General features: G+C 40.2%; 1 protein-coding gene across 1 annotated transcript in view; it reads right to left on the bottom strand.

Moving 5' to 3' along the window:
- LOC135940092 (kinesin-like protein CG14535) overlaps positions 1-26,616 on the bottom strand; it is a 197,807-nt gene extending 171,191 nt beyond the window's left edge. Inside the window, exons 1-2 of the mRNA XM_065484827.1 lie at positions 26,371-26,616; positions 7,295-7,522 (exon numbers count right to left, since the gene is read on the bottom strand). Coding sequence (XP_065340899.1) covers positions 7,295-7,494 — 200 coding nt within the window. The 5' untranslated portion in view covers positions 7,495-7,522; positions 26,371-26,616. The remainder of the gene's footprint in view (positions 1-7,294; positions 7,523-26,370) is intronic.
- Positions 26,617-27,106: the final 490 nt, after the last annotated feature.

Raw genomic sequence — 27,106 nt, 5'->3', positions numbered from 1 at the left:
ACGTGCGAGATTATTTTTCTTTTTAATTGTGTACAAACAGATTTCAGCCATTCATTTCGATTATAAACATAAAAGCAAATATTTTTGACATTTTAATTAGCAGCCTCTACTTTTTACGAATGAGTGTCTCGTTCATTCTTTTGGTCGAAACGCTATTTAGAAATGTTGGTCTAATTGATTTCCAAATAGTTTCAACCTTGCAAGAAGAAGGTGTCATGTTGTGAATTTATGCATCCCCATGTTTAAAGGCTCGTTTAAGAAATATTTGCAAAGGAGAGACCGTAAAAATTGCTGAAGTAAAACCACCTTTCCAACATTTCAAAAGAAACCACTTCAAACTAAATAAATTATAAGCAAGCATATAAAATTCCAAACGTCCCTCTATCCACTTTTAATATATTATTTACCTTCGGCTTTTTTGACCCAAATTTCACTGCAGGTAAGAAGTCCTTAAGGTGAACGAATGGCCCATTCGACGCAGAGTTACAAATTCGCGAACGCCGGCTAGGATGTTGATGGAGTGCGATGCCAACACGCTGCGCGTTAGAACTGGCGCTTAATGGTTCTCCTCTAAATTATGCAACACGAGAGCGCAGAGTTGAACCGCAGATTGGAGAAATGCCTCTCTTACTTCACGGCCGGTGAGCCTGCTTCTACGCCTGCACAATAATTCATAATTCATTGGCGCTCAAAACCTCCCGCATGAGTACACTTTGTACGTCGTGTAATTGCACCGCACTCGCCGGACAGATTTCCAGATATTCAATTGCAGCGCCGAATTTAAAAGCTCCCGCGGGCTGTTAAATTTCAATAAATATTTTACGGCTGGGCAAACAAATTAAATTACGCGCGCAAACAACTTTTGCATAAAAATCGAATTCATTCCGCGACTCGCTAGCCGTTAAATTAATGTCGCCGGCAATAAAAATGCAATCAACATTTACATATAAATTTTCGTCACTCTCTCGAGTTGTAAACAAATTTCTGCTTGTTCCACGGTGGCATGATACACGACTGCTAGTTTCCGCGCTCTGCCACCAACTTGTTTTTTCCTGATTAACCACCGCACGTAATTTCGAGAGGTTGCTGCTGCTGTTTTATGTAAATCAGCGGCCGACCATATTTCAGCTTGCTCGCGTTGACCGTTGAATTATGTTAATTGCGAGAATTGGCTGCTCCGCACCAAAGGAAATTTTATTAATGGTTATAACTCTAAACTGGAGGAAAGCTTTCGAGAACTCTGGACTGCTGGAGAGGAAAGGGTGCTCCCTCGGGAGCGTGCTGCTGTAAATCTTGCAGGACGCTTGATTAGACACGCGTACAAATAATCACGGCCTGACACATATTGTTTAAACTCGCTCAGCAAATGGGGCAGATGAGTGAGAGCGGATTTACGGAGGACCAGCTAGCAATGTGCTCCGTGTTAAAAGGTTGAGAGAAATGAGTTTGAGGAATTAGATTTAGGTTTAACCGGTTTAACAAACAATAATGTGCTTAAATATCAAATCAAGTTGCAAAATTATAAAATTTCAAACCGAATTTACGCTGAAAAATTAAAACAATTTTTCGTTTAACTAGCATTGCATTAAAAAATTCAAATTAGGGTTCAAGCTCTCCGCTTAATTTTAATGTATAATGAACACAAATGAGTATTTTTTATATTTGCATCTGCAGATATGTTTTTAGTGGCTTTCTGTCCGTATTGATTTGACCGAACTCAATTTATTGAGACTTGCGAAAAGACTGCCGAAGAAGATGCGAAAAAATCACCCTTTTTGTGCAATTATGATAATGGAATATATGATAACCAATCCATTTCGCACGTCATTAAGTCTCATCAAATTTCTATTTTCCACTCGCTGAGTCGTTTAAAGACTCGCTGTGCATATTTCCTCCATTTTCGGGAAAAAAAGAACACGCATGCTCTCGCGCCTTCATTTTTCTGATCGATTTGACTAATTTTCCGCTCCCCGGGATAATAAGTGGTCTCGCAGTCACAGGCATGCAGAGAGCGTGTTATTATCACGGGGCTACCCTGCTTTTTCACTCTACTTATAAACAACCAGAGGGTTGATGAGTTTCCTCCCGCGGCAGCTCGTCATCTCCTCGGCTCGAAAAAAACGCCTTTTGTCTTTCAGAATATTCCAGCCAAGCAGCCGGATCGGAAAACAAAACACGCCCTCAACATCACACAGACAAAAAGGGCTCCTCTAAATTTATTCTTTAATAATCAGTCAGAGGCCGGCGAAGAAAAAAACGCCTTTCGCCGTGATTAGCAGCTAGTTCGCACGATTATTATATTCCTGTTAAGAACACATTTGCCGAGCAAATTGAAAACGACCGTTAAACAGAGTTTGTATTTTCGCCGGTGAGCGGCCTTGGCCCCTTTCGAATCGCGCCGCGCCAATAATTTCTCAAGTGTCTCGTCGTCGGCGGGTTAGGCAGATAAACGCGTGTCCAGACATCTGTCTCTTCGGACGAAAAATTATCACGTGTGCGCGAGTTTGAAACATGCTGCAGCACGCGGCGTAAAAACTTTACGAGCCCTCTCGAGAAGCCGCCGGCCGTGCCGGAAATTCGACTTGTGCGCGCGAGCTCTTCAAAAATCTGTGCTTTACATACGGAGCTCTAATAGGGGAGATGAAAAATTAATTTCTTAGTGTGCTAAAATTTTTATCCGCAATTCATGGCTCCGGCGTTTATAGCTCCCGGGGGTCAGTGCAATTTGTGCCGAGCAGCTTTTAATATTCTTGTTTGTGTAGTAAAATTGTTAAAAAGAGCAAAACTCCATGTAAATAAAATTCTTTTTACTCCAGGAACTTTGTTTACAATTGAATGTTGGAATTCCCTATAGGTTTGTTGTAGTTATACTTGCGTCGTTTCAAAAAAAAAAAAAAAAAAAAAAAAAAAAAATCAGCTTTGTTAAAACGCGTACCATGTATTATATCTCATTGTAAGCCAGGAGATCTATGATGTAACAGGTTCGTTTGGAATTTTTGGAATTTTGAGCACTTACCTGTTACATCACAAAAACGATGTTTTATCTTATATCTTTGTATGATTCAACAACAGAAGTTTAAGTACACACAATTCCTATTAAATCTTTGCCTTTTCCTGGATTATATTCTTACGATACCTTCTAAGAAAATGATGCAAAACGATATAAAAGGTTTTTTATATTGCCTCTTAAAACCACTTGAAAACTAAGAAACTAAACATTTGTTCTAACATTCCAATGAATTTTTGGCTGGTCACCCGGTCGATAAAAAATTATTCATCAAAAAGAATTTACTATTTGCGAAAGCCATCGACAGATGGCATCACCGAATACTTCCAATTTTAATGCACGTCCGTTGCAATATAAGACTGAATTCTTCTGCTGTGCATGCAGCCCTTTAAATGATTTCATTTGGTGAGCTGAAAATCAAAATCTGTCCAGTAAACATGAAAAACAATTTTTAAAAATAAAATAACTTACCCTACATTTGTGATTGGCTGGACTTATTTTGGTTTTCAGCACATCACAATAAAGCATTTAAAGAGAAAAATGCGTAGATTGAGTCTTAAATCGCAACGGAAGTGCCTTAAAATTGAAAGTAACCGCTGTCGCCATCTAACACTAAGGGAGTTTCGCAACTGGTGTGACTTTATTTTTTATCATGTTCCCATAAATATTCATAAATGCACAACCAAAATAATCAAACAGCAGAATACAGTCCAAACATACGTAAAAGATCTGGGGTTTTGGTGTAATTTTAGCAATCTGAAAAAACAGCTTTTTTATAGAACTCAAAGGATTTGATGTTTTTGTTTCAATCTTGCGAAAAACAAATGTGTTTACAATCGAGTGAATACAATCCCAAGCCATTAACAGCCCATAATTAGAATCCCAATGGCCCACTGCGAGTTGATAAACAACCGTAGCAGTTTATTTGCCAGCAGCCAATCACACAAATGGCTGAAAGTGTCAGTCAAACGGTGCCGAAGAAACCACCTAAGTAGCGCGCGGAGATCTGGTGCCGAATGGACCTCCCGCGCTTTCCGACTCTATCTGGCACAGGCTCAACAAGTTCCCGAGACAATTTAAATAATTAGCCGAGACTAAGTAGGGTGTGGCTGGCCGAATAAAAAAAAGAAAACAACGCGCGCGCTCACGGATAAATACATTTATTCTCTCGGCGCTGGTCAAACTCCATTACGCTTCGACCGCATGAAAAATGCGGCGCGCGGCGCGTGAGATGAATAACAGAAATGGGCTAACTCTCGTGTCGAATATAATTTATTCCGAGTCAGGTCGAAAATCAGGCAGGTCCGATTCGATGTTAAATGCGGACAGGGGCAAACACAAGCAGACGCACATGGGAAAACTACTGCTACACCACACTGCATAATATACACACAAACACGGGCAGCATCGCATCGTCTGCTATTTTTAACAAGCAAAGTCCAGTAGGAATAAATTAGAACAGACCGTCTCGTTGTGAGAGCAAAGCTGATGCTGGTGCTGTTGCTCTGTGATTCTCCAGCCTCGTTTTTGATGAGCTGCTGGACGATTTGAAAAGCCGCTTGCTTTGATCAAAAGGTCGAATAGAGCTTGATTTTTTTCAAGGGTTGCACTTTCAAACGACTACACGTACAAATGAGATCATAGAGCGTTTTCATAAAATGTCATATAAATAAATTTTACTGTCTATATTTTTTCGTCCATATATTATTTATTGTAAGCATATGTATTAAATTTAATAAATTATTAGGTTTAACAAAGTCCTGTTGTGTTGTTTATTCCACAATAAACTATGCACTCCTCACCACGCAACAAAACACAGTCCTTCAATTAATTTAATGAATTACCAATGGGAAGCTTTAATTAATTAGGATGAACTCACAGCTCTCAGATCAGTAATAATTAATTCTCATACATATTCACTATTTATGTTTGGACGGAGAGAATACACTGAGATGAGAGTTGCTAATAATTTTTGTTATTCTGGAAATATAAAATTCAATTCTCGAATGGTTTTTTCATTTTCATTTGTGATCGCTGAGTTGAAACTAACGAATCGTTTGCTCAACCCCTCGGAACCTCCCACAAATCTGCTCTAATTAGTCAAACTTGGAACAAACTCTCAATTTCTTCGCCCGCGCCTGCCCGGTTGCATTCAAGTGCTCGTGCAGACCAGCATGCCGGCGTATGTTCCACTGGGCACGAACAAACCGGCGATTTTAATTTGAAGTAATTGGAGTCAATTAATATTTATGGCAATATTCAATTTACAAACATGCGCGCATGCTGGATTCGATTTCAACTCGGCTACTGCCACTGGGGGACGCTAATAAAACGGAATATGCTTTGTCCGCGCGCGCACTTTTGACGTCGAGAGTGCACACGCGTTTAATTTGCGTTGACAGCTATATGAACGCTAATTATTGCTCGTATGTGCATGTTGCCAAATGCCAGTCATGCTACCGAGCACTTCACAATCTCGTTAGCCACGCAGGAACAAAAAAGGAGAAGAGGAAGGAAATGCAAAGTTTCTTTTCATTAATCACCAGCTAATCTGATATTTTAATTTGATCAGAGTCGTGAAAAGCGACCACTTACGTGTTAAGGAAAATAAATGAAAAACATTGAGATTGGATAGGGGTGAAATAAAATTCCGAGTTAGCACATGTTTCCATTTTGGCTGAGCCGAAAATACATATTTTCAAAAATCAATAGCCCACTCCTCTGCATTTCCGCTGTTGAGAGTCGAGAAATTATAAAACAGCCTGAGACGCATCAAGCAAACAAACACTCGATAAAAATGTCGGGTTTTATCCTCTTTTTATCTTGTTCCCTTTCATGTATTTATACCCGGAATAAAAGCAGCGAGAGCGTGGGTCTTGTGTGAGCGCAGAAAGTACGAGCCAAAGAGCAAGGAAGGGCACGTGTTTCAGCCTTTCCGATCTTGCTCTCGAGCAAATAAACACACGAGAGACGCACATGCACACCGCGCCGCATATTTTCTTCCTCCACAACCTCCACAAAAACGACGTCTCGCATACAGTTTTGAAAAAAAAATCCGTCTGTCTTGCATACAGTCTTGTTCATTATTCTACTATAAGGATTGAGACATGACGAAGTCAAAGGGCTGAGACTTTGCCCAGCTACAACTCGTAGTAAGAAGTTTCTCGAGACAAATTCAAAATTGTTTTTCACCAAAGAGGGAGATTTTAATTAAAATTATGCAACACTCGACCCTTTCCGAGCTTCTTCAACGCTGAGAGTAGCATTTTGGGATTGAATATATTGCGCGTGATCTGCGCCTTGAACATGCTTGGGTTTAAGGTAATCCTCGGCCATTGTGCGACGGATTTGGTGGAAATAAATAGTGCCGCATCCTCTTTTACTGACACGTATAATATGCCATTAGCATCACACAAAAATACTGACAGTACAGCAACTTCAAAATCTTGATCCTTTCGAAAATTCTCTTAAAAGTCAGGTATATAGAAAGCAAGCTGAATGGTGCGGTATCCCTGATGTCATCCATTCAATCTTGCATTATTTGCATTTTGTGCTAAATAATTCCACGAAACATGCCTCCTTCAAACGTTTCTCCGCTTAGGATTGAATGAATTACCCACACTGAGAATGTGAGTAGCCTCAAAAAGCCTAACCTAAATAATGTTTTTTGGATACAAAACTATCTGCATTTCTGGTTAAAAAGTAGACAAGTCCATTTTAAAAGCTTCCTCGTTGGAATATTTCCCTATTTTGGAAAGCTATAATGCGTCCACTTTACGTGGGAATGTGCAAAATGTGCCCGAAAGAGTAAAAACGTGATAAAATTCCGATGCAAATTAATCTGTACTGAATGTCCAAAATTGCCGAAACCAGATTTTCCAGGTCATAAAATCCGCGCGCTGATACATGATGCGCGGTAAAAATAATTTCAGCAAAAAATAAAGTGTCGCAAGCTCTTTTACCGTTTACGGCAGCTCTGGCAGAAATGCGCTACGAAGCAGTGGAAAAATGGGGTAAAACGAGAGGCGAGCGAGAGTTGCTTGCTGTTGCTGCCCCACATAAAAACCCTATTGAAAGGCCCTCTTGATGAGCTGGTAGGGTAGTAACCCTCGAGCGCGATGTCGTTGCTCCGCGTCAAGTGGGCACCGACACAAATTCCCGCTTATTTTTCCGAGTGAGAAGCAGCGACGCACTCTTAATTAAAATCCAGAAAAGTCGCTGGATATAAGAGACGCCGGCTGAAGGCTGAAAGACACATTTCCGCCTGAATGCTAATTGCTCGCTTACCTGTTCGGGTGGGGGTGTTTGTTGAACGAGCCCGGGGGCGGCATCGGAGACGGAATCCGCGGCGGCGGCACCGGGATGGGCGTGTGGCGGCGCCGCTGGGGCCCGGCCCGCGATCCCGGCGGTCCCAGCAGGCCCGCCTTGCGCCCGGCCGACGCCTGCGGCAGCACCCGCTGCCCCGGGGTGGCCACCACCAAGTCCATCTCGCCAACTTGGCCGTTGCCGCGATGTCTGCAAAAATATGGAGATCAGATTTAGTATATTATGGGTCACTGATCCAGTCTATTTTTTGTATCATATCACCAGTTGCGAAAGCATTAAGCTGTTGATAGATAGCACCAGCGGCTACCTTCGATTTTAAGCAATATTCCGCTCCGATTTCACAATCAATCATGTCACAGGGATTCTGAAATTAAAATTATTTCTGTACATGTCCTTAACAAAAAATCGGTCTGGCCAGCTGTCGTAAACGTGAAAAAATATTTTTCAAAATAGAACCTCTTTGCTGACGTTTCTACAGCGATCAGCTGGACTGATTTTTGTTTTCAGCACGTCTAAAGAAATAATTCTAGAAGTAGAATGCACAGCAGCAGGATCAAGGTTCACCAGTTTTGCAATGCGCAGAAATACATTACTGTTTTTTGCGCAAGAAAAACACAGCTGGAAAAAACAATAGTCTTTGTTTTTTCCGCATTTTGGTGAATTAAATTTCGTTTAATAATTTAATTTATCTTTATTGGGGTATTTGGCATGTATATATGTCAATATAGCAAAAAAACTGAGTCACACACATCCAATTGCAAAAAAAAAAACAGTGGGTTCCTGAATTTGTAAAAATTCCTATTTTTGGTAATCCATCAGAATTTTGGATCTTCAATAAAAATGCATGTGTTTCGGAAAAATTCGTAAAATTGCAGGAAAACACGCTAAAAAAGTGTTTTGTAATACAGTTGGGTTTTCCAGAAAAATGCGGGTTTTTGCATACTGAGCAGGATTGTGAATGGGAAATCGAAGCGAAATGTGCCTTAAAATAACATAAAAGACATCTACAAGTTCGCAATTTAAACCCATGTCGAAACATTAACTATTTAAAATAAAACGTTTTATTCATTAGCTCTCAAATTTTTATGTTTTATGCTTGCTCTAAGGTAAAAGTTTTGTGAAAAATTCACAAATGTCATTGTTTATAGCTTTTGAGAATATCATTGGAATGATGTATTTAAAAATTCGGATTAAATGTAATTTTCTTCTCAAATTACTTTTTTAAAAATATCCCACTGAAATTTGTTCAATCCCCCAGTTGCTTTTCTGTTCACAAACTGAGTCGAGCATCTCTGTTCCTCTTTAATAATATGGTGGTCGTAGGGCAAATGCTGTTGTCCAGCATAAGCCACGAACCCTCATGCTATGTGTCATGTTGTTTTGTCATTCTTGATTTAGAAGAGCGTGCGCCACTACGTCAAAAACTCCATGTGACATTTATTGTGACTTGCGCCACGACATTTTTGAAAGCAGAAGGGGAGAGCACGAGATTTGAAGAGCTTCAATTATGTGAAATGAACATTTTTTAAGCGGCTTGATTGGGTTCGATTGGAAGTGTCATTTTGCAAATCGATTCGGTGCTCAGCTGATCAAATCCGCCCTGATCGGATCACCCCTCAGTGCATTATTCAATTTCTCTCATTGTTACAGCGGATCACGTGGAATTGTTCAAAAAAAAAAAAAAGGAATATAGATAACGCGAGGGTGCGTACATCTTTGACTGAGCGAGAGAGAGAAAAAAACGCGAGGAAAAGCCAACGAAAGCAGTCGACTTATGTTGTATACGCGTTGATGGGTGCGTGCGTAAAAGTGTAAGATCATGTGCTGGGCGCAAAGACATTAAAAATCCATCACTGCTCTTTCGCACTCCTCTTGCTTTATGTTTCTCGCGCCATTTTCATGTACACTCCATTGTTAGCGGCGCTTTCTCGATCACTTTCTTTATACACACGCGCACGCACACATTTGATAAATCCTTTTTATATCATTCTTTCATCTACTCCATGCGCGTATTGTGCTCCGAGAGTTGGTATTGAAGAAGCATCGGCCTGAATCATACGCTAAAAGCAGCTGCGAGAATTTTCACAAAACTTTCAGCGTGCCCAAAATGATCAACAGCCGCGCTAGGCATTTTTTCTGCGCCGTCTCTTTTTGTGAAAAATTTAATGGATTTTCTCGAGCAACACCTTTCGCTTTGACATTTTTCTCGTGAGAAATTGTGACTCACAAACAGCAGTTTCAATATGTATAAAGCTAATAGATGTCTTTTGAGAGAAGTGTGCCATTCGAAGGAATTCTTAAGTTAGTTAAGAAGGATCCACAGGGGATGAAAATCTCAGATTATATTAGGATTTTTTAAAAAAGACTGAAAAATGACTTTGAATAACATGAAATGATTCTAAAATACAGTAAAGCAAACAAAGAAAGAAAAATTATTTAACCAGTTTTAAAGCGCACTGAAATTTTTGGTTTGAGTTTTTTAATCATTCTATCTAACAGTCTTAATATAGATGGTAAAGAGACGAAAAATGATTAAAATTGTAAAAGAAAAATTATTTAGATATAGCAGCCTGTTCAAAGAAGAAATAAAATTACAATCTTATCAAAATAGCAGCTTTTGTGTTCTGTTTTGCAGTAAAAACTTTCGTCTCTTGCAAATATCGCTCATGAAAACACTGTTCAAACCAGCGGTGGAAAGAACATACACTTTTTTAACATTCTAAATTAAATTTCTTTTGAAAGATACCGAATTAATGAAAATAGATTTCTTCTGAAATGCAATTATTCAAGCGGGACCAGTGTTGTTTGTCGCAACCAATGTTAATCTTGGCAAGGCAGGAGAGTGGTGACACGCGTTTTGGATGATAAATAGAATTTTACGATTCCACGCGCGACTCGGCAGCATTTTATTGTGTCGTAAAATGGGCGATAAAATGCACTTTCGTTTCAACGAGTGCGGATAAATAGTTGCGCGTACTCGGGGGTGCATCTAACGAAATATTCATGGCTTTCATCTTCATAGCATAAAACCAGGGAAAACACGCGTCGCTGCGCAAGCAGGCGAGATAGAAAGAGCGGGCAATTAGGGTTTATAGAAAAGTGTCGGCGGTCAAATTAAAAATTCACGCCTACTTATCTAATTTCTAGATCAAATGAAACCGAAATGACTTCTGCTTTTTTCAGCTGCTCGTTCGCTAGAGCTCGCTTTTTAGATAATTATCGCGCGCGGCTAAAAGCATTTTTTTTTTGCTTTCTTCCAACGCAGCTCTCCTCTCATCGCGCGTGTATCAGAGGGATGAAAATTTCCTACACCATAGCGTCTGCCTGCCGCCTCGTAAAACGCGGGCACCCCCGCGGTACAATTCCTCCCCCTGTCGAGAGGCTGCGTGCCTCGCGCCCCTCGCTGCGGCGGCAGCAGCCACGTGGTCGCTTTTGCGAAAATGAACAATGCTTTTGCGAAATCTGATTTTTATTTGCACGGTCGGGGGACACACACTAGTTGTTTCTATTCGGGATCGGCTAAAGGGGCAAAATTAGCTCGGGGGTGGCTGGCTGCGCGCGGGCGGCAGTTAAACGTGCCGCTCTGCCGTTTAATCCAATCAGATGTGTATCTGCAAACTTGATTTCCGCGTGCCTACGGGGGGCAACGACAAATAATGACTGAATGCTGCATAACACAAACGCCGATTACGTGTTTTTATCGCTCCGACTTAGAGTCATTGTTTAATTGACAAAAACGACGCCATCGAATACGAAATAAATGGCAGTTTTGTTGCTTTAATCTCTTGCAAAACTAAAACAATCGCAAAAATGACTCCGGCATTCAATGCTTGTAAACAAAAGAGCAGCCTGCGTCCAGATCATTTTTTGCCCGTCTAAATTTCTTAAGCAAATAAGTGCCCGCCGCTGATAATTGCTGAGCAAACGCGAGGACAAAGCCAAAATGTATTTAAAGATGGAGAGAGACACACACACACTCCGCTGTTTGCCCGCGCTTGAAATCTACTGCTTTATTGGCTCAACAAGCAACCCTTATGATATTGACTTAGGTCTTTTTTATATATATCGTCGCCGCCGAAACTCGACTAGCCTATTTCTGTTTTATTTGGTCATCCTTCTGTTATAGACTCGGATGAGCTAGAGGTCTCAAGAGGTGGTGCTTTTATTCGCTTAATTCTAGAGCCGATTGCCGGGCCTGCTGCTGGAGAGGAAGTTTTTACGTCATCGCTCTTGAAAATTTTTTCTTGCTGACTAACCTAATTGAGATTACGGACTGCTGAATGATTTTAAGCCGAAAACCCAGCCCGTATTATAGTGAAAATTGGTTATAATGGTTTAAGATATTGTTTGGAAGGTACTTGACCGCTGTTTTGGGTCAATAGGAGGATCGCTTCCCGCAATCCTGGGCTAATTTTCATATAATTTATTTTCTTTAAACCAAACTTTGATCATTTACAACGCAATCTTCGATTTCATTTGGTATAATTTGTAAAATCGGTGTACGCAATTACAGAGTAAATGGTTTAAAATCAACACAATTTTCTCACCCCAATTGAATCTGCATTTAACTTGCTTGCGGAGTCCTTAGCTGCTCTGATGATCAAAGGCTTCAACTACCCAAGATATGATATTGTTTGATGGAGCACGTAAAGTGCATTAACCAGTCGATTTGCGATTGAAAGGTGTCATGAACGGTGTGCCGTCCTTTAAAGGTAAATTCAGCAGCCCACGCAGACTTGAATTACATTCACTGCAGGATGAATACGCCCAAGGGCAGCACACACGCCAAAATTAGTTTTTAATAAGCCGATGAATTTGCAATGCAAAGTTTCCTCATTTCACACAAAAGGAGCTGCGGCAGTGATCAAATTTATTCAACAGCAGCATACACGCGCATTGTTTAGATAAAAACCAAGCCCTGCCGCTGGTCAACGCTGCGGAGCAGAAACATGCGCTCAAGAGCACCTCTCGCTTCTTTTCAGCAAATTCTTGCCTAATAGGCGCCGAGACCAAAGAACAGCAGGCACAGTATTTTCTATACAAGCTGCCTGCGAGTCTGCCTACAAAAACAAACTGCCGGTGAATGCGTAATATATTAGTTTGGAGCTGACACGCGGACGCGAATGAGGGACACCAGATCTCAAACGAACACACAGAATGGACCCTTTACAAAGAAACAAGCGAGTATGAGACAGACGCGCGGCTCTGCTGTAGGTAGGCAGAAAGAAGAGACTAAAGCTAGTTCGGCATGCAGAATGAGTTTTTTCTACAGCCGCGTCTCCGATAAAATGGGCTCCATTCAAGCGCTCGACGCAATGCACGTCCAGTGTGCAAAAGCAGCCTTTATATATTTATATACTTGGTCAAGGAGCGTTTGTTTGTACAAAAAACCAAACGAAACGCATCCGTGAACAGCTAGACGCTCTATAGACCAAACTATTTATTTAAATTTGCATGATGTTAAGTTTAAAATGTATTATTTAATCAAAAAAGCTACGTTTATTTGACATAATAAGAGGTGCAGTTATTTAAACGATTTTGAAAATTGAAAAAATTGCATACCTGAAATTACAGGCTTAATTTTTTTAGTGGTGATGAATGGAATGGAAGAATAATTGTTTATATTTTGATGGGAGGTTGCACAATTTTCTAAAAGAGCTGTTTAATTCAGGACTTTAAAATATTTAAAATGGCGTGATGTAGATTGGTTTTCATTTGTTTAATAACAATGGCTTAGACTTGAAATTGTAGGCGGGGGAAAAGTATTAATTTGACATGTCGCGGCACCAGCCGTCAATGAAGGCAAGCAAGCACTCGCGACGAGTGAGTCACATACTGAACACAAATTAGCTCAATACACTCAAACTGTTCATCGTGGCGCAAAATCGCTTGCAGCTGAGCCGGCACGCATTTCAATAAAAATCGGATGCTGCTGCTGCTGCTACTTACTCACAGTCATCTTCCCTTTTCGCGTGTATTTATACTTAGTCGAGCGTGCAACATGGATTATGAGCGTATTATATGAGGAACACGAGAGCTAGGAGTCGCGGCGCGGAAAGAGATTCCCTTTCTATTAAAAAGTCTCACGTGGTGCGGAGGAAGTTTTGAATTTGAACGCCACGTCTCTTGAAACGCCCGCTCTGTGGCGCGGAATTCAGACAAAGGACACGCCGGGACCCTTGTACCAACCGAGCCTCTTGAGGGACTCCCTTCGTAATAATACGCCACACAAGCAGCACGCCAGCAGCTAATCGCAAATTGCACATACCGCGATGTGTGCAGTTGATTGTACGCTCAATGCGTGTAGCGATTTCCGCACGAGGGTTAAACTTTGTTGCAAAAACTGCCTTTTTACCTTGCTCGACATTTTCAATTCCCATGTTCTCTGTCACATGAGCTGAAATATTTTTTTGTTTAAATTTGTTCGGTGAAATTCCAGGACAAAATGCATTAAAATTATTTTGCAACTCACAGAATTGTTTTGCAGCAAGATTTTTACTCCGCCACTATTATCCTCGACGTCTCAAGTAGTACTTAATTGATATCATCTGAACGTGGAAACCATGTTTTAAACGACGTCAAATTAGTCTTAATGCGTCTAGAAATCCATAAACCAGGAACAAACAACAGCAGAAACGTTTCAAGCTATTTATGTTGTCAGATTTAACAGGCACGCTATGATTAATATCCATCCAATTGGCGTCGTCGTCGTCGGGCCGTCTGAATGTGCACGGTAATGTGCTGTTCGAGTAATCGTAATCAGCCAGATGGTGCACTTAGTCTCTTGAGCGACTTTTGTGAGTGTGTGTACATACAATACACATACACTAGTGGGATGTAAATGTAGTGCAGCAGTGCCTGCCTCTCCGCTGTTTTGATCGCATCAATAATTCAGCGGCCCAAATATGCATATTACGCGCGCGTATTACGAATTTAAGCCTCTCACTCGCTTGCGCTCTCGACGATGCTTGTGCCCCGAACCGCCGTGCCGACTCGATTGATGGCTGGCTGGTTGCCTATATGAAGCCACTTTTATTTCAGTGTGTATTGAATGCTATTCAGAATGTCGGCCGGCTCTGAATCTCGAATCTCTCTCATATACTCTCTCGCTGCATTAATTTTGCAGCTGTGCCAGGCATGCCAAGTTGATTATTTTTCAATACATTTTGCTCATCCTCGCGTTTTAAAAGGCCTCAAGATGTTTGAAGAGAACATGAGCTGCATGTCAATTTTTGCTACATTTTAGCTTCCAGCAGCAATCGATCTGCAAAAAATGGAGCTCAGCAAAAATCAATTCAGCAAAAAGGTGTGAATTGTCGTGCATTGAAATACGGAAATGCTGCTCAAGGCACACTTAGTATCACTCCAGAAAGAGAGCAAGCACCCCCGACCCGGCTCTCAGGTGCAAAAAAATGTTCACGTCGCGCGATAAACATTCGTTGGCTGCTTGTTTCTTCGTTATGCATGCATGGGCAAATGAGGGGTGTGTACGGAATGGGACAACTCTTACAACGTAAGGGGGTCGCGGGTGGCGACAGGGAGTAATCGTAATTGTGATGCATGCGACCGGCAGATCCGTATCCAAAGAATGTGCAGCCCGAGGCTGGCGTTCAAGTACGTGTGCATTTTCATATTCGCCGCTGAGCTGACGTTGAGAGTCGGTGGTGCTCTTCATTATTTTCCAGCTGCTCTCTGCTGGCTGCTGATGAACACCCGCGTTGATGAAGAGCCGTGTTGCTGCTGCGTCGATGTATATGTGTTTGGAACGACGAGTTTGCACCTTTTTTAATTAATTAAAACACACGGAACGACTCTGTTTTCATGCGGAAAGTTATGAATCGCGTTGCACTGCATTCATTATCCGCTTGATGCATTCAGGTTAAGTTGTTTTATAATTGCATCCAGCTGTGTTTGAATTTACGGAGCAAAATTCTAAACTAGAGTGAATAAAAAAATATTAAAAGCCCGAGTGATGTTTGGGGATCGAATGAGGGTTGAATTTGTACCAATCAAATATACAAAAAGGTATTTTGAAGCATTCAAGGGATTTGAGAATTTTTAATTGATCTTTTATTTTACAACAACAATAATTTTGTTTCATCTCTAAATGTGGTTCGTATTTGTGATTTAAAATGGCTTCCCTGGCATAAGGCAACTCTCGGAAGCACTTTTTAAAACCTTCTTCTGCTGCTTCCATCCGCCATGAACAGGGCAATAAATTTTCTCCAAAAGCACACATATACACGATATTAACGAACAAGTGCTTACTTCCCCAAAACACTCACCCGCTCGTCTATTAACACCGAAAATCGCTTTTCATGCTCCATATAAGGTTCTTCCAAAAATACTCAAAACCATTCCTCCTAATATGCCAGACACCCCAAATTTTAAATTAAATCGGAGACTTGCCAGATTAGGTCTGTCAAGCTTCAAATCGAAAAATCAGCTGTAAATACGCATTAAACAGCAATTATTGCTTACAATTTTGTTTGCAACCATTGAAAATTAGATTTTAATATCGGTTTTTTTTATCCAAGAACAGTCTTAATCCTCATTTAATTTTTTTAACTATAGTACGTGTGCTTCTACGCTTCCCCTGCGACAGTGTATTGCACTTTTATTTAAACCTGTTTTTAAGACCTGTGCCTTTTTTTGTAATGCAAAAAGCAAAGCCGAAAACTATTTAGAATTATAAAGATTTACATTTTAATTACAAAATTTCCCAAGTCAAACATGTATAAAAATCTTTAAGACCAAGACACTCCTATTTTAATCATTTAAACTTCACTGGTAAAATGCAAACAACCTCGAGCAAACTGGATTTATTTTTTCTTAAAATAAGTCACTGCAGCAACCCACCTCCCAGTAAATAATCCATTTAGCTATAAGAGCTGCTAATCTTGCGTTATGTTACCAACCATTTTTTCCACTTGAGTCGTAATAGGATCACGGCTACTTTTTCAAGCCGACTCTGCTGTCTCGTTTTCGGGCGTCAAATTTCAACGTGCAATTACGAGTGAAGAAGGCGTGTGCTCGTCGCGCTAATTTTGAAGGACAGGTGCTGCGCTTTAGGCCTGCTGTAACGCACCCCTACCAACCAACAGCAGTCGGCGGTCCATTTAGGCTGCCGAACCAGATGGCTGCCACATAAATTTATTTCAGGCCGCAGTATTTTCATAGAGCTCGAATCAAGCATTTCCCGCGCCACCGGCAACTTTATTTTTATATATCGTGCACGCACCACGCGCTGTAAACGACTATGAATTTTCAAATGAATAATGAGAGGGGCATTTGCGAACGGGGTGGGTTTTATTACACGTCCGCACCATGCGATTATCGTGCGTAATTATTATGTAAAAGGTCACTCGAATCGCCTATTGTGCGCTCGAGTGAAATTAATTGCAGATAACAATCGGCATGAATTTTTAATTGCTTTATGAATCGTAAAAATGAAAAAGGAATAAATGCAATATTTTAATATGCAAATAAGGTAATAAACTACAATATTTTACGTGCAATTTAAAGAGTTAATAAAATAACAACATTAACATTAGCCATTTTCATTTTTATGTAACAATTTAAGTGAAATTTAATTTCCATGCTGGTTCATTGCAAAAGAGACGCAAATTTCAGCGAGAGTTACGACAAAGTCAGCGGTGTGCAATGAATGAGATTTGTTCGCATTGACTGAGTCACTGGGGCATCGAGCTCCTTCTATTCAGCGTGCATTTCTGCTGATACACATTTTCAACCAGCCATGCAGCAACACTCCAAGGGTTGAACGAGTTTCACCTATTGTGGTGTTCGACGCTCGACAAGCGTACAATGACTCGTGCCAGCGAAAAATGAATGAGCCTCTCTGTGTATTTATCTCGCTGCTTTTTATATGCACGCAGATCCCCGTGAGAGAGGCGATGCACAATGACTACTTTTCAATATTTGCCACACTTCTCTATGAAAACGCCCGCAGACGTGACTTTTGTTCCATCGCCACGGTTTTATTTGAATTTCCATTATGGACGGGCTGACTGTGCGATTCGGTTGATATGAAAATGCGGTTGAATGAAATGAACTAGAAAATAGTCTGAAATCTATTATTCCCACGTCATTTCATAGGTGCGTTGTCAGCTGCTTCAATTGTCAAGCTTTGGAGCTGTCTATTAAATGAGAGCTGTTCTATGCAATCAGGGAGACGGACACCATTAATAAATAAATAAATATTTATATTCACTGGAATATTGCACAGCTATACAATTTATTTGTTTATTTTCTAAGCTTCCAACCGTTATCGTGAACATTTAATGAATTGTCAAATGAATTCGAGCTTGAAAATCGTCTAAAACTGTCTCCGTGTCAACATTGTAAATTACTAGTTTTCTCTACTGAAATTATTTTAGAAACAAAATGAGAAATTTTTATCGAGTTTGCGTTTTATTATTTATTGGCCATTTGAATTCACCAGTCGCAAAAGCCCCTTAATGTTCGAAGCCACAAATAGATGGCACTAGCGGCTACTTTCGATTTTAAGGTACAATTTGCTGCGATTTAGGATTCAATCCTGCTGCTGAGCCTTCTGCTCTTAAAATGATTTATGTTGTGCTAAGCACATCAAAAGAGATCTATTTAGGGGTTAAATGCACGGCAGCAGGTTTGATTGAGTCTTAAATCGCAGCGGACGTGTCTAAAAATCGAAAGTATACGCTGGCGCCGTTTGTTTCGCAAATGTCGAATTAAAATGTTTTCGCGTTATTACAAAGCCAGCGCTATTATTTAAAAATATAAATTGTAGCTCATTTATAGCAAAGAAACAAATGTTTTGCAAAAAGAAACTACTAGGAATAAATTGGTATTGAGAGTTAGTCTGCACGTAGGACCGTCTAACATCAAAATACTGAGCGTAAAATTAAGACTAATAAAAACATCTCATTTTCACTGTTTTCACGGTACTAACTGCTTAACATCAAACATTTCTAAAATCAGGACAACCAGCGTGCGTAAATAATGTGCCGACAGTATGAAAACTCCATCCCGCATCCCACACACATCAGCCAGCGCGACATATGCGCGTAATTAATAAGGCGAAACGAGGCATCAAAAGTGAATGTCATCTAATTTTACGCCAAGTCACATAGGCAGGAATAATCGAGGTTGATCACATTTTTAGCAGGCATGAAATCAAGAAGCGCCCATGCTGGTGAAACCGAGCCATGTCTCATTTGTCCGTATGTTTAGTCACTCACTCAGCCTTTTTTGAATAGCAGCTGTCGCGCTCAAGCCAAAACACTGGTAATAGCGTGTATTAATTTTGTCGTGTATCCAATGTCAGTAAGAATAGCAGTGACCCTGCCTCCGTTGCCGCCGCCGCCGCCGCCACCCCTCGCCAGCGACCCCCCAGAGGGTGAGAAAGTGGTGCTTAAAGACAGAGGAGTTGCAATCTGATATCGCATGTAGGGCAAAAAAAAAACCAACTCTCGTCCGTGCGTCTTCTACTGTTCGTGTATGCGCAACGCACCCCTGCTTTTTTCCATATCTACTTTTGGATTATTGTGCACACAATAACGACGAGGTTGCTTGGGAAAAATTAATCTGACAATGAGTGAGCCGGATGATTCACTGCCTCTTCCTTTCTTTCTTGCTCGACAAGAGGGTGGCTGAGTTCTGGTGCGTGCATCTCTTTAAAAGCAGGCACTTGACTTTCATGATCTACGACTAGCTCAGACGGATAAACCATACATGCTTGAGTATTCGGACGTTTAAAGCAAGCGCGGCCGGACAAAGGAATTTGACTGAGCGTTAAGGGCATCTAGATGACAAACAGATGCTTTCAATGAGTGCCATAACTGCTCTTGAAATGGATCCACGCAATGTGATTGCATAGGTTCCTGAATGAGATCGAAGACTCTATGAAGGAAATTTTCGATTATTCTCGTTTATGTCGAACGTAACAACTTTGTATATTTTTATTTTTCGATAGCTTTGTTTCATTTTATATTTTTGTTACAACGTATATACTGCCAATTTTACTTTAACTTGGTTGAGATCTAACAACAGGAATGTATCTCATGTATTGATTTTTGGCAGGAAACATTTTTATTTTATTATTTCTGCCTCTTTTTAAAAGTAAATAAAATTTTATCTTTTTGTCAGGCAAAAACAGCATGTTTAAATTAATATGAGATGCGATATATGGCATCAGTCTGATATTATTAATTTTAATTTCTTCTTAATTTATTTTTTGTATTACATAACACAGTTCTTTGTTCTTGCCGTAAATCCATTTATATGTATCATTATGAACCTCAGGATATTTGTAAATGTAGATTTTGTGGTGAACAGTGTGAAAAGTATCATATTTTGAAATGTTTAGCAAAAAGAATTACATAGTTTAAGAGAAGCAGCAAAGAGTTGTAAGAATTGATTGTAGGATTAGTGTCACACGCATATGCGTTTAATAATAAATTCATTCATAAATCCATATATTTGCTATGAATTGAAATCGCACGCAAAACTAATATGATTTGACATCAGCTGTTTTTCAGACAGTTTGAAACATTTTATGCGACTTTATTATCTACCATATATGTATTTGAAGAATTTTAAAAATTAATTGGTTTGATACCTGCACAATAAATTTAAAAAAATAAAATAAAAGATTTATGTCAGTATACACACTACACACTCTTTGCATAGTAAAATCGCAATAAAATTTAATGCCAGCAATTAAAGCTCAACAACTTGATCATGTGTTTCTGATACATCATGATTTTTTATCTAATAACCCTTTAAAAGAGCGAACCCGATTTGTATAAATTTTTTCATCCGAAATCATCTTATCTGCTCGCACATCTGGCAAGCTGGACCAGCCTTCTGCTTCTTCTTTTTTTTTTCATTCCCAGGCTTACTCACAAATGAAAGCAGCCTGCGCTGCGAGTCCACCGTCAGCGTACCAATGTTAAGAAGGATTTTCATATCTCATTATTAGAATAAGATCTCTCCCTTCCCCAGGACACCCAATATTTGCTTGGGCACAAGCAAAAAAGGTCGGCCGCGAGTTAAAAATTCCCTTTGCCGGACTACACCTCTGGCCACACAAATGAAAAAGTTTCGTAACTCAATATTTTTCCTCGCCGGGCGTCCGTCCGCGTCCACTGCAGCAGACAGACAGGCGGCGGTCGTTTTTTTTCCCAGCCCCAACTTGACACCAAAGGTGCACAAACATTGAAAATTATACCGTGTGCTGCTGCTGTTTTATGCTCTTTGTCACGTTTATTCGCAGAAAATGCCATATTCACGCTATGCTGGCTGCTTTCTGGACTTCAAAGTGCTGTGTGCAGCCGGATTAAAATCGAGTAAAGGAACATGGGTGCCTCGCTCCTGCTCGTGGTTTTTCTTCCTCCAAAATTTGCGACACCGCTCTCACCATATTAGCATAAATTAAGCTCCTCGGATTATTTACAAAGCATTTTGCAGGCGCGCAACTCGGCTCTGCTGCACGCACTTTTAATTTGGCTTTAATTTGAACGCTTGGATGAATCGCACCATTAGGGCGACAGCAGTTTTATGAGTGAGTTTTGAACAGGTTGGCCATCGCTTTAAGCGAAAAATTTTTCCTAAAAAGCTGCAGAATGAGTATGGATGGGGAATTTCGATAAAAGCTCTGCACGTACAAAAAAACTTTTGGTAATTCATTATTTTAGAATTCTGTTTTAAGAGTGAAGGCTGTAAAATTGTTGTGAGTTAATTCATCTATATTTCAGACAAAAACGATTGCAGAATTGAAAAATATTGATTTTTCTCAATAAGAGGCAATTTTGCTCCAGCCAATCAGTATTTTTCATGCCCTTCATTATTAATTCTTGTCCCCATAACTAGAAGAAATTTTAAATCATCTTTAAGAGTGAGTAACGTTTATAAAATGAAGCAAAAATATACAATTATATACATAAATATAAATTCCTTTGCGGGTTTTTGTTATAATTTCTGCTTCTCTAAAAATATAAATAAAATTACTCTGAAATCAACGAGGATGAAAAAATAATAAGTTTATTATTTTAAACAATGTGTTAAAGTCTAATACATAATTTTTTTGCTCTTTTTATCCCTGTCCGAGGACCGGGAAGGGTGCGCACTGCACTAGCACGAATGCTGAAACCCAGCATTATAATTTATGTGAAAATAACAAATACAAACAGGTTGTTAATTATTTTCATATTATAGAGGCTAAAAATTTGGGCTCTAAAATTTACTTATAAGATACTAAGTCTTAATTTGACGACAAACACATCTTTCTTTAAATTGAAAATTATTATGATGGCTTGATTTAAACAAATTTTTACCCTCTAAAATATTAAATTAAAAAAATTTAGTTTTGGGCAGTGCCTTCTTTCCTTTACAAATAGAAATAAATCTAGGAAAAACAAAGAAGATATTTAAAAATGAAAACTTTACTCTTTTATGAGCCAATATAAAATCCTAATTTCCCAATGATGTTGATCAGATCAAAATCAAGTCAAACTCAGTCAACGGGAGCTGATTAGTAACATAACCACACAAAGGTTGCTAATTAAAAATTTTCTGGTTGGTTGACCGAAACTGTATCGCACTTGCTGACAATGAGTGAGACTGACGTGCCACGTGGCGACCGCCTGTCCGAACTGATTTGCCTCTGCAAACAAACCTGACGGCTGCAATTTGATTGAGCGGGCCAGATAAAATATCCACACAGAGCTTCCCGTCAGATAAATTTCATTATTCGGCAAACACCACGTGCGGCAAATACAATATTTTGTTGTTTTATTGGCCCGTTTATCGGCGGCTGCTGTCTGTTCGTGTGCATGTTTGCGCTTATTGTTTTGCTTGCACGCTTGTGGGAAAGGCAAACACACGCACGCACACACAGCGCGTTTGATCAGCTCTCCCGTCGGCCGAGCGAGAAACAAATTGAAATAAAGGGTTGAGGTTTGATTGGTAATTTATTATGCGCGAGTCGCAACATCATTAATCCTGTGGCGAGTTGTGATTTATTGAGGCTCAATTGCCGTCCGCCAGCTCCAATTGAGGCCACGATTTGAATTTTCAAAAAGCTAGCGCACGGATGTAAAAATATGCGTTATAAGAGAGTTAAATGTCGCTACATACAAGCTTTTGCTTTTAAAGAATGGCGCAACGACGGTGTCTGTAAATTTTACTTTTGCATATAAGCCGCCACGCCAGTAATTTGAAAGTGGAAGTTATTGCACGCGCGGTGTGAACGGTTATTTTGGCCAGACACCGTTTTCAATGGATTTCGCAACAGATTTGCCTTTTTAATTAGGCAATTAGTGCTAAACTGGACGTCTGGAGTAAAAACGCCTTCTGCGTGACGTCAGGCTCATTGATAATGAAAAATGTGTTGTGGCAAAGACAGATCTATGAGAGCAGAGTGGGCCAATTAACAGCGGAAACGGCAGAATTAGACCGCAATTTCATATCAGCCGACATCATCGAATCACAATTTACAACTCTAAGCCAGCAGCAAACAGTCAGTGTGTGGTTTAACCCAGACAGGGACGTGAAAAACGGTTTTTAGTTTTTAAACTTTATAAAAAGATTGCTTTTCATTTTGTTAATTAGGTTGCTTCCCAACTATCAATTAATCTCAAAGAAAAATATTTTCAAATATCCAATTATACGACGACCCTGATCGGAGGTGCTCTTCCATTTTATTTGTTAACTTCACGTCATGGTAAATTTTCTTAAATGTAATTAGCAAGTTTCGCATCATGAAATACATTTTTTCCTTATTTTAAGAAAAAACTAGCAATTATTTTATAAGTTCATATCTCTTGAAATAAAATTAGTTGTTGCAGTTGACCACTTGTCACAACCCCAGCCCACTGAGCGTGTCTTGTGTGCGGCCAAATTAACACAGATCGTGCCTTCGTCTCATTTGTCACTCGCACCTTTATACCTCCCCTTCTTGCCTCGAATGAAACAGTCCAGCTGCCCTAATGCGCGCAACAAAGGAATTAAAATTTAAATAGGCTTCAATGAAGACGAATTTGCTAACGAGTCGTAAAACAGCATGACCAGCGCGCTAATTTATTGCTTGGAAATGGTGATTTTTCGAACATATGCGCCTGGAAGCGATTAAATTTAATGCCTGTTTTGAGAAATTTCGCTTGTCATTCGACGATGAATTAATGCGAAACAATTAGCCGTCGCAATTAGGACAGACAAAAATGTGAAAAATGAACACACGAGAGCAAAGTTTCATTTCTCATCGCCCATATGCCGCGCGAAGCAATCCAGCAACTGCTGCTGAAGAGAGCATATTTTTGTCTGGAAAGCCAGACGATGCGAATAAAGTTCTTTCTTCTTTTAATCTCTGTCGTGCCAGTCGGACATTTTCGCAACTCGTAATCTCCCGAACTGGTTTCGATGAATTCGCAACAAAAAGTCTCGGATTAAATAAGGTCAAAAAGTTTGACTCCACTTCAAAGCAGCCGTACAGAAATTACTGCGTGAGCCGCGAATTTATAAGCACTTGGGCATGTATTGCAATTAATTTGACGAGCATAAACCTCGGTATTACAAGCACTTTATTGCATTTTCTGCGAAACTAAAGTTATGCAGCCGAGGAAATTTTCTCTCTTGTTAATATAAGAAAGGCATTTTCCTCAACACGGCATGAGTACAATAGGATAATTTGCCGTAAAAAACCACAATCGCGGCCAGCGCTGAAAAATTCTTTTTCATCGGCGCAGACAAAGTAACAAGCCGCTTTATTCGTTGGCCACTTCTCCGATCTGCTTCCTGATGCCAGCAAACTTTTTTTAACTGATTGGGTGTCGACGTCCACGCATCGAGAAATTATCGATTTTGGCAAGGCGAAATGTCCCAATGCGAAAGCTGGCAAAAAAATTATTCGCTCGTTGCTTTGTTTGGCAAGCGCGAATGCGAAAAAGCGATTTTTTGTGCAAGTGATATCACTTGCGGTTTTGTTTTGCCGAATCAACAGATTTTTTCCGCGCGGAGCGCAGAACATGATATTTTCAATATTCGATACATATCTGAGCCTGTGGTTTTGCACATCGACATCACACAACAGCCAGAGAAGCATTTTTTATCCGCAAGGATATTTTTCGCCTCTTTTGTGTGCTACTGCTCAGTCGTTGCTCTACTTTTTGTTACAAAGTTGAAGCGTAAGATCCTTTGGAAAAAGAAAGACGGTGGCGGTTGTCGATCGCAGAAAGACTACGACATAAGCTTTTAGATGAAAACAGCAGCGAAATGAGAGGCTGCTCAAAGCGCTTGACAAAATCCGTGCCATTTTGCAACTAAAGAGAGCTAGAATGTTTCGTCGAAAAGAAACCCTAAAAGCTCCGAACGATCTTCTCGGAAAATTAATTTGGAAAATGAATCTTTACCAAGAAAACATGTTCGGTATTGACTATCACAATAAATATCTCCGGTGAACATGATCAGAATTATAAACTTCAATATATGAAAAAGACAATGTGAGACATGTAATTGCAAAGCATTTAAGTGCTATCAACACGGTTGTGCAGTCGCAATTAACAAAAGCACTTAAAATTTTTCGACTCGGCATGCCTAGATAAAAAGCAGTGTTCTAGAAAACGTCTCCCAGTGCAATAACAATGATCACGTGGTGAAAAGCATGCTTAGTGAGATATGGAAAAGGAATGAATGAGCTGGAGTGCGGTGGACTTCAAAGCCGACTAAAAGCCTGTTTGTCCAATGGACACCACAAATCGAAATCTGGCGCCACGCTCGGAATGCATATAGCGCGGCATATCACCGAATTATTTACACAGCGCGCGTTGCGATGAGAATGTGCGTGTGTACTGTACAATTACTCGCTGTGCAAACACACACCCTTTATTGAGTTTTATCAAAATAAGACACTTTACACGATGAGATTCGTACTTGGGGGGCCGTGATTGACACTCGGATTTTTATGGATGAGACGGGAAAGACGGGGAGAGTCAGTTGTTGGCAAATCTCGCTTTTGGGAGGGCTATTCTTTCGGTTGAAACGGGAGCGTATAGAGTGGGAAATTTGATTGGTTTGTCTTGAAGTGGTTCTAAGAGTAATATTAAAATCTGGTTTCTCTATAGTTAGTCTCTTCAAGTCGCCTATGATAAACCTAAAATACTAGACGTACGCAGGCTGAATATCTCACAATTTGATCACTAAAATGATTTGCTTAGAATTAGAATTAATGCTATTTAATGAAGATTTAGAAACAAAATAAATTTTATTCCGCTCAATATTTAAATTTGTATGTTGAAATCGAGGAAATCCAAATTGGGGGAGCACAGACACAAAACAAAAAAAATGTTTTTAAATCAGAACGGGGAAAAAGAAACATTGAATCAATAAAAAAATGTTCTCTTATTTTGTCCCCTTAAGCCTCTTCAGCTGTATTTTATTCCCCAGCGCGCATAACAAAACAGAATTAACAGCTATCTCGATTCTGAACAACAGCCGTTGAAAACGATTTACTGCTGAGCTAGAATCAAAAAGAGAAATCCTGTGTGAAACACCACCACTCACCCTCCTTGCGATCCAACCTTTCATTTGAAAAATTTAAAAGCCTAAAAGGAACTGACCCTGAGGGGAGGATCGTGCTCTTCAAAGTGCGTGGAGGAGAAAGGTGCACCAGACTGGTAAGACAATCTGCTTCTTCTCCTAGTGCAAAAATCAATTGTGCGTGGGCTGCAGAAAGCAGTGGCTTGTCAGGGTGTAAGACATGGAAATTAACTCTAAAGAATTTCAAAAAATTTTGTCAGTTTGATTATGGTTCGGATCATGTTTATACTGAGTCACTTGGATTGCACCCTATATAGAGAATTGAGTAAAATGTTCAACAGTAAAAATTATTCGTCCTGTAATCATAAATCCAGTCTATTTGGCTCCTAAAGTTGAAGCACCTGCAAATAATAATCACTTCTTCTCTTCCGACTTCCGACACAAAAGTTTCTTGTGCATATTCTTCGATTTCGAAAGAAAATCCAATTGAAAAGAGTGCTTACTTGTGGGCAAACAGCTTTCCAAAGTACTGTGCCAATTCGGCGGCGTGCTAAGTCCGAATTCGTGCAGAACAGGGGTCGTAGGGGCTTGGGGTGTAAAAAGTTCGCGGAAAATCGGCTCGAAATTCGAGAGTCGCAGTCTTAGGTGGCGGGTTCGTGCACTGACGCACAGAACGATCAGAGACACTGGGAACACAACACGGCGCGCGCGGAGCGGGATCGGAGAACGACGCGAACGACCTCGCCACTCGGCAGTGCGCGAGAGACTGATTCTCTCCTCTCACAAATCAACGCCAGTGAAAAAGCAGCTGGCCCAGGGCGCTCTCGCAGCAGCCGCCGACGTGCCTCTGCTTGCTCCCTATATATATGCATGCATACATAATGCTACATTAAAACACAACACTTTGGCACTCCACGCACCACGCACCACGCACGCAGAATCACCGCGAGTAATGATCAACGGCGGGTTACACGCGTAATAATCGCCGGGCCATGCTTTAATCATCACTTGAATGTAAGCGGCTGCCACGACAAATTCTCGGGCCGTTCATTAATTCCGTCTGGACAGACAATGAACCTCGTGTGTCTGTAGAGCCAAGCAAATTTTACGCCGCTGCCTCCAGGGAAATTTGCGAGGGAGATCGATTTTTTCATCCCGCAAAAATATTCGGCAACCTGTGCAGCAACTTTTTACAACTTTCGAATGTTGAATTAGAATTGATTATTGGAGGTTTTCAGC

The sequence above is a fragment of the Cloeon dipterum genome, chromosome 3 (genome assembly GCF_949628265.1).
Source record: "Cloeon dipterum chromosome 3, ieCloDipt1.1, whole genome shotgun sequence".
Classification (NCBI taxonomy): Eukaryota; Metazoa; Arthropoda; class Insecta; order Ephemeroptera; family Baetidae; genus Cloeon; species Cloeon dipterum.
The sequence above is the reverse complement of the archived record's forward strand: the minus strand, read 5'-3'. Positions and strand labels throughout refer to the sequence as shown.